General features: G+C 46.6%; 1 protein-coding gene across 1 annotated transcript in view; it reads right to left on the minus strand.

The window, feature by feature from the left end:
* The window catches only part of ELAPOR1 (endosome-lysosome associated apoptosis and autophagy regulator 1), a 68,133-nt gene that overhangs the window by 914 nt on the left and 58,764 nt on the right, over window positions 1-8,455 (minus strand). The window contains exons 13-20 of the mRNA XM_007449363.1: window positions 7,613-7,876; window positions 6,152-6,325; window positions 3,422-3,602; window positions 3,024-3,120; window positions 2,451-2,552; window positions 1,124-1,250; window positions 868-1,046; window positions 184-349 (exon numbers count right to left, since the gene is read on the minus strand). Of these exons, the coding sequence (XP_007449425.1) occupies window positions 184-349; window positions 868-1,046; window positions 1,124-1,250; window positions 2,451-2,552; window positions 3,024-3,120; window positions 3,422-3,602; window positions 6,152-6,325; window positions 7,613-7,876 (1,290 nt within the window). The remainder of the gene's footprint in view (window positions 1-183; window positions 350-867; window positions 1,047-1,123; window positions 1,251-2,450; window positions 2,553-3,023; window positions 3,121-3,421; window positions 3,603-6,151; window positions 6,326-7,612; window positions 7,877-8,455) is intronic.

Here is an 8,455-nt window from a genome sequence, read left to right on the forward strand (position 1 = left end):
AGAGTATTGGTGTTGAAATACAGAATGCAGAAGCCAGGATTCACAGGGTGGGGGGATAGAATAGTATGGAGGATGGGGAACAGAGTAGTGGTCCCTGAACAGTGTGGGGTCATTCAGTATCCTAGGACTGGTATCTTCTCCAGCCCTCCAGGCGGACCTCAGTGCACTGGCCAGCTTCCCTACCTTGGAGGTGAATGATCTGATCTTCCCAAAGAGTGACTTCTTGCTGGTGAAGATGAGGTCATCCTCCACATCCTCGCCTTCCATGATGGCACAGCTGTCGGCTGCTGGCAGGTCACAGTCCTTGAGGGTAGCATTCATCACCAGCTTGGAGTATTTGTACTCTAGCCTATGAAACAAGGGGATGGGAAAGACAAGACACCAAAATGTGGAATAAAAGGGGGAAAGGCTGGGCTGTAAAGAGATATTCCCATACCATGGGTAATGGAACTGAAGCATAGCAAAATGGTGTTGGGCTGGGCATATAGCTAAGGAATCCGACTCCCAAGTCAGGGATCTTTTTCCTCAAGTATAGGTGTTTCTGTGATCTCAAAGCTTAATAGAAATAATGGAATTGTAAAGTCATTATTTTTTATCATTAATAATAACAAATTAAGAATTCTCTTTGCTTTTCTTTTGAGAATCTAACAGCCCTTCACAGACTGCCATGTGATACCATCCCTGTTTAGGAGTCAGGATAACCAAGGCATACACTGGATAAGTGGCTCAACACATCCCTGGCCAGAGTCACAGGGACTGTGGCCAATGCCAGAGAATAGCCCCCTGAACTTATACTCTCAGATATTCTCTTCCCAGCTCAATGATCCAATCCTGTCCATCCCCAAACTGAAATACCACATCATGTACTTTTGATTCTTTTTCCAAAAGTAACAGGTCAAGACGGTGAGCAGGATAGCAGTGCAGGTGCCTGCAGAGATGCCCACTTTCAGCCAGAAGTCTATCGTTTTGCAGATGGTGACTCTCTGCTCAGGCAGGGAGATGCCACGCGAGCACAGCTTTGGTTCTCGCCACACATAAGTAGTCTTCTATCGGGGAGAAAAACAAGGAACTCAGATATCACATTCCCTTGTCTCCTGGGAAGTCCCCAAGCAGAGACACCTACCTGGATCCCGGCCATGCAGCTGCTGACGATAGCGTGGTAGTCAGCAGCCGAGCAGAGTGGGCAAGCGGCCACGCTCTCCCACAGGAAGTGGAAGTTACAGCCATCACAGGTCCCATCGGAGCATGTGCTAGCAGAGCAGAAAGGAGACATGAGCGCACACTCGCAGGACTGCTGGGAGGATCTGGCTGGAGTCCTGGCATCTCATAACTTGCCTGATCTGTCCTCTCCTTGCCAAACTGTTAGCTCCATCAGGATCTTTCCAACTAGTCCTTAACCCAGGTATCGCTCTCCGATTTCCCTGATGATAAAAGGCCTTTCCGGCCTTCACCAGGGCTCCCACCCTCTGCCCGTTTGTTTCTGCTGACATCCGATAAGAACTAATGTAAGCTGTCTGAGCTCTAGCATGGCTGCCCAACTAACCCCTCAGAAGCTCCTGTCCAACCCATGGACGTGTGACATTTTGCAAAAGTCACATGCAGCTTCCTGCAGAGGGTGGAGGTGGGGGGCAGGGTTCAGGAATGAACTTCAGGTCACTGCTATCTGCCGTGTACTTTACTGTAACGTTTGCAACAAGAATAGTGATCTTACATTTTGACACCGCTGCTGGGTCAAAATGTGCTGCTTGGCTCCCCAACTCCCTGATCAGTTGTTGTCTAGGAGCAGCATTTCCCAAACCATCTTCCTCAAGACTGGTACCCCTCAAGATGCTAGTGTTATGTGAAAAAAAGGAAGGTTGGTGGGGGGTGGGGGTGGGGGTGGGGAAGGGTACTGTAATCAGATTAGTTCAGGAGTCCTCAATTTAGTGCACTCAGCTATTAAACTCAGAATAGGGTCTTCCAGCTGTAGAGAAGTTCCTAGGATTCCCTAAACCTTTACTAATCCTAATGATAATAGGAAGTAACCACATCTGGGGAAGTCCTCAAGTCTCATTATCTCATTTAATTCTCATAACAGCCCCCTGAGGGAATTCATTACTATCCCCATTTTACAAATAAGGAAGAAGAGGCCTAGAGAAGATAAGAACTGTATCCATAACAGAGCTGGTAAGTGGAGGAGGGGAGTCGAATCTGGCTCTCAGCCCCAGCAGTTCCTCACTTTGCTAGGCAGCTGCTCCCATAATGGTCTGGGAGTGTGAGGGTAGCTTTGACTCTTCCTTCTGCTCCATTCTTGACATCTAAAGACTGAGGGTTTGGAGCCATGCCTGTGTCCCCAAGAACCCATTAATGTATCTCACATGGTTTTCTCTTTTGCTCTTCTGCAGTACTCTTTGTTTGGTTCTTGGGACGTTATGAGGCCAAGGGAGGGAAACTTTGTTACATCCCTTTACCTTGGCAGCGACAGACTTCCAGGAGCAGGTTTCAGCAGACTGCATCTGACGCGGATGGTGGTTGATCTCCCAGAACTGCAGGACTGGGTCACATCATTGGACCTGCAGAGAAAGCAGCCCCCATGGGGGAACGAGTCACTCATCTGTGTCATTGGAGAGCCACTAAGTAAAGTCAACATGGAACAGTTCCCTCACTGGGGAAGTCTGGACTTGGGCTGTGGCCTGACACACAGGAGAGTGTTGGGGTCAGGGAGATCTGGTCAAGGGGAAATGCACTGGTCTAGGAAAGGCTAGCAGATGCACAACACTGGAGCCTCCCTTAGGCAGGAAGGGTAGTCCGCCACAGGTCATCCAGTATTCCTCCCTGCCACCAGGGGCAGACCTGCCCCAGGAATACCCAAGAAGCTAGGATGGGGAAATCCCAGCCTTTAGTGCTCATTGCTGGGCAGGTCTGCTAGACCTTGGAAGTGGTCTGGCTTGATAAGTAGTAGGTGGCTAGAGAGGGAGGGACACCACAGAGATTGCGGAGGAGCCCTGGGTTTCACTTGCATTAACCTGGCCTCTCATTTTCACCTATAAAAGAAGATCACGTCCGGTATTCCCAAGGGCTCCGGGTGGAAAAGTTCAGCTGGGGAGGTGATTCCGTCCAGAGTCATATCTGTTGTCACCCCTGCCAAATTAGAGCTCCTAATTAGTCCTCACTAGTAGCATTTAGCTGGCAACCACTTCTGTTCTTTCAATACCTGTCCACATCCCACCTTCCTTCATCTCATCACATCCTTGAGTGGCTCATGAAAGGGTGAACCAAAGGTTTGTCAGTGGCCGCAAGGGCATTTCGTACCCCAGGATGGAATAGGAAACAGAGGTCAGGAGGTTGGGCCCCTCACCTGGGGCCTTTTACCTCAGAGCCTGGTAGGCTCACTCTCTCTTACAGACATGCTCAGACAGGCAAGAGCGACTGTGTTACTCACCGATAAGCCGATCTGCGAGGCTAACAGGCTGCGAGGACACTCCGGCCTTGTAGCCTGTCACCTCCGGGGGAATGATGACCGCCTGGCACACGTAGGCTGTGATGGATTTGGAGAAACCTGACTCACCCTCAGGAATCCGGAGGTCAGTGACATTGTCGGTGCACACGGACATTTTCTTACCCTGGGCAGGGGGGATGTGGGGAGGAAGTAGGAAGGAATGAGTGATCACAGAAGAACTCCCAAAAGGGAACAGGGAACAGTTTTTCCGTGTCTAAAATTTCAACCTTCTAAGAGTGTGTTGCAGTGGAACGATTCATCCCAGTTCTAATTACAAGACAGATTTTAAAAGATAAAAAAGTTAAGAATAAGGCCTAGGTATCCTAGTTTCTGGAACTCTGGTTCAAGGATCCCCAGTCTTTTGTTTCCTTGGAGTCACCTGGGAGCCCTATATAAGCAGCGTTGTGAAGGTGGCAACTGATTTGGAGATCTAATCTACCAGCCCACCAGTTAAGGGCCTTCCTTATCCTAGTCAGTTTTCTAGGTAGATACTGAAATGTGTAACTAATCCCATGAAATTTATCTGGACCTCTGGCCTGCTGCCCATTCCCTTGCTGTGTCTTCCTTGGAGCTGTGATTCTACCATACTTACTTTGGAAGAACCTTCCAGAGTGTCCTGGGGGTTAAAACAGACCCCATAACCAGCCCTCTCCCTGCCTTGAGGTAGGACATCTTAGGATCTACTGGACCCTATTCCATTTAAAAATATTTATCAGGCTTCCCTGGTGGCGCAGTGGTTGAGAGTCCGCCTGCCGATGCAGGGGGACGCGGGTTCACGCCCCGGTCCGGGAAGATCCCGCATGCCGCGGAGCGGCTGGGCCCGTGAGCCATGGCCGCTGGACAGAACTAGACAATTACAGATCAATACTCCACTCTCAATAACTGACAAACTAGACAAAAAACCAATGACAAAAAAAAAAAAAAAAAAAAAATATTAATCAACAGAAGAAAGATTGCTTCTCCTCCAGTCTTTAACAACCCATACTGTATAGAATAGAACTCTGGAAGATGGAGGGAATTGAAACTCCTTCCTTGAGATTTTGTAATAGAAGAGATATTGAGATACTGTTCCTTTAAAAATTCTTCAAATTTGGGCCTCCCTGGTGGCGCAGTGGTTGAGAATCTGCCTGCCAATGCAGGGGACATGGGTTCAAGCCCTGGTCTGGGAAGATTCCACATGCCTTGGAGCAACTGGGCCCGTGAGCCACAGCTACTGAGCCTGCGCATCTGGAGCCTGTGCTCCACAACAAGAGAGGCCACGACAGTGAGAGGCCCATGCACCGCGATGAAGAGTGGCCCCCGCTCGCGGCAACTAGAGAAAGCCCTTGCACAGAAATGAAGACCCAACACAGCCAATAAATATATAATTCTTCAAATTTATGAAATATGAATATATAACATGTTTGCTAATATAAGATCATTTGTTCAATATTTTAAATTTAAGTGGACCAAGCATTTAGAATGTAGGATTTTCAATATGATAAATTTTATTACAAATAGAGCTAAGTTGCTAAATCTGGTATGTCAGTTTATTTTCAAGATTGTAAGAAATAGGTAAAGAACATGAGAACAGAAAGGAACCTTTAGATTATATAAGAATAAGGGAGCAAAGAAAAGAAAACTCACAGACTCCACAAATTCCCATCTTCTCTCTCCCAACTCACTGACTGAAACTTTTGCTGCATGGGGCTTGCTTTAATCAGTCACAATTCCTGAGTTATCACTGTCACTTCTGAGGCTTTAACTTATTCAAAGACTTCTTAAAAACAAGATAGAGACATCTGTCTCTAATCTTTCACAGATTAGTTTATTTCTTGCCATGTTCTCTCTATAAACACAAATCAACTTTTTTGCATGCTGCAGAAGATGGGTAGAAGCTGTGTGGTATAAAGACCTAACTTCCACACACAGTCACAGACTAAATGCTCAAGACGCTTTTTATTTTGCAACATTTGAAATTAACTTTCCAACCGCTAATCCTGGCCTGTTTGTAATTTAGTCAAGTGCAGTGGTGGTGTGATTATCCTTTACATTTCTGCCTTTGAATTTTGCATCCAAAATATTTGCAGCAGCCTGAAATGCTGATGGTAACACGTACTGTCAGCAAAGATACATGTAGATGAAATAAAGAGTAATTTATTTTATTCAGCCTCTAGAAAATGAAAAGCAAGTGTCATGATTACTGAAGACTGCTTTTCTAAGGAAAAAAAATCTTTCTCCTGCATAGTTTTTTTTTTTTTAATTGAAGTATAGTTGATGTATGTGCATAGTTTTTATATAATCATTTTGAGAGAATAAAGGTCAGGGAGGAGTAAATGTACACCTTATTTTATTTTAATTTAAAAAATAAAAAAAAATTTTTTCGGCTGCACCACACAGCTTGTGGGATTTCAGTTCCCCAACCAGGGATGGAACCCCGGGCCCTGGCAGTGAAAGCACGGAGTCCTAACCACTGGACCGCCAGGGAATTCCCTACTCCTTATTTTAGGCATGTTCGTTTTCCTAAATGTTTATAATCCAGATGATTTGATTTTAGAGGAGAAAGAATAATAATCATTAAAATACCTTTGAATCTCCCCAATCCTCTGCGATCTGAACCTCCCGTGTCCTCTGGCCTCTGATCCGCTGGTGCCCCCTTTCCGTTCTCACATGGTCAGTACCTGCACAGCTTACCTGGTTTCCGCAGAGACTGAAGGTAAAGTGGTGGAAATATTTCAGCCCTTTGGAAGTGAAGCTTGGCCCTCCAGCCAGAGAGAAGGTGTTTTCCAAAGCCAAGAAGTTGTAGTCAAAAGTCCTGGTTGGAGTGCTGACTGAGAAGGTACAGTCATTGTAGCACAGGGAGTGGATCTGAGGGGAAAGGGGTCCATCAGGCCGGCTGCGCAGGCAGGGCCTTGAGGAGGCCCCACGGAGAGTGGCAGTCACTCTCCCCAGCCTGGTCCAGCCCATGCAGGGTGAGAGAAGAGGATGTATGGATTAGGAGTGGGCATTAAAAGATGCAAAACAGGGGCTAGTGTGGTTTATGTACATCTTGCCATTCAATTATTAGCACATATATGATGTACAAACCCAAATCTCTTATTTTTCAGTAGGTAGTTGGGTCAGATTCTGTAGCCTTGTTCCTATGCCTAGATTATAAAACTCTCTCAAGACACGAGATAGCCCTTCTTACTTTCAAGCAAAAGACAACAAGGTGCTAACTGGATGAAGGGTGTCCAAGATGGCAGAAGAGAAGCTACAAGCCTGGTCTCCCTCCCCCATTTAAAACTCACTGAACCCCAGGTTACTTTTTCCCAGGCTCTCTGTAGGAAACTGAGCCATAAACCCCTTTCTTGCTCATTTTAAGGTCCCCAGGCAGCAGCGGCCTTACACAACTGTCAATCCCTCCCACAGCAGCAGAGGGAGCCCTGGGGGAGGAATCTGTGGCAAAAGTCCAGGGTGCCCCAAAGAGGTTGCCAGGGGTCTGCAGAACTGATGCACTTATTGCACAGCCAAACTGAGCAGCATCTGCAGACTGTGTAAACAATGTCTTACAAATGTGTGTCCATGTGGTTGTGATTAGTAAAATTCAAGTTCACTTAAAAGCATTAATGAATAACTAAGAGCTTTTGGTCATAGTATTTTCTTAGATTCAGGAAGTGCATGGGGGAAACAGCACTGCTGCTCCACTTTAGAAGAAACCCCTGGGAAAGGAGACAGCAATATGCCAATTAACCATATGTCCCAGCAAAGGTGGGTTACCCTCCCCACAAAAAGGAGGCAAATTCCCATGATAACAGGCTGGACTGAAGTAGGCTGAATTTGAGCCACAAGTCCCACTACTCCTTCCCTTCAGGTCTCTGCACAGATGTCAAATAACCCTCTGGACCAGATGGTCACAGATCTCCCTTACCCATCCCCTGAAGATGAGACTCGCTCATGACTGAGGCCCAGACCCTGAAAACCAACCACTACAGCTAAGAACTCTCCATCTATGGTCATAGCCTGGATGGGTGTCCTCTAGGATGCCAACCTGGGAGTATACTAGGGGGGGGTCCTTGGGTATCAGCCCCTCAAGAACCCCACCCAGGACCCGGCACCCTCTGAGGTGGCCCATTCAGAGGGCCAAGGCTAGGATGCCCGGCCAACTGCTGGCACCTTGTTGCTCTTGGTTCCTGGACCGCAGGTCATGCAGGCCTGGGCGCCATAAGGCTGGTGGGCTTTCAGGATTGTGTTAGGGGGGCAGGAGCGGCAGATTCCTGAATCCCGATCAATATAGTAGCCAGCAGGACAAGAGGTGCAGGAGGAGCCTATGTCAGAGGCTTCCAGGGCACAAGGACGGCAGTAGGAAGCCACGCCATCCATGACATTGGTGACATTGATGGAGTAGATCTTGGCGACATCATTGGTGTACTTTCTTCCCTGGAAACAGAGACAAGAGGAGAGTGGGCCAAGTCCTGAACAGTAGCAATTGAGTGCTCTGGAAATAGTAAGAGTATGACTTAATATTTTTTATCCCGTGATACTTGAGAAAAATCTTTAGAAACATCCTATTCTTTTTACTCACTTAACAGTAACTCTTTATGTACATTTTGTGTCATTTTAAAATAAGACTGAACAACTTAAATGACATATAAAAATATTAAGTACCGTGGGGAAATATGCAGTAGATGCTCATATTTTTTGAAAAAGCAGTTTTTTTCCTTATAAAAGAAAAAAAAGTATTTGTAGAGAAATAAAGACTGTATAGGAGATACCTCATATGTTAACTGGGTTATCTCTGGGTAGTAGGATTATGGGGGATTTTCTTCTTTTTGCTTATTTCTATCTTTTAAGTTTTCTCGCAATGAACCTACATTATTTTGAGTTAAGAAAATACAACAAAACCAGAGTTATTATTATTAAAAACAAGAGCAGGGGCTTCCCTGGTGGCGCAGTGGTTGAGAGTCCGCCTGCCGATGCAGGGGACGTGGGTTCGTGCCCCGGTCCGGGAAGATCCCA

The sequence above is a fragment of the Lipotes vexillifer genome, unplaced genomic scaffold, assembly GCF_000442215.2.
Source record: "Lipotes vexillifer unplaced genomic scaffold, Lipotes_vexillifer_v1.1 scaffold393, whole genome shotgun sequence".
In the NCBI taxonomy this organism is placed as follows: Eukaryota; Metazoa; Chordata; class Mammalia; order Artiodactyla; family Lipotidae; genus Lipotes; species Lipotes vexillifer.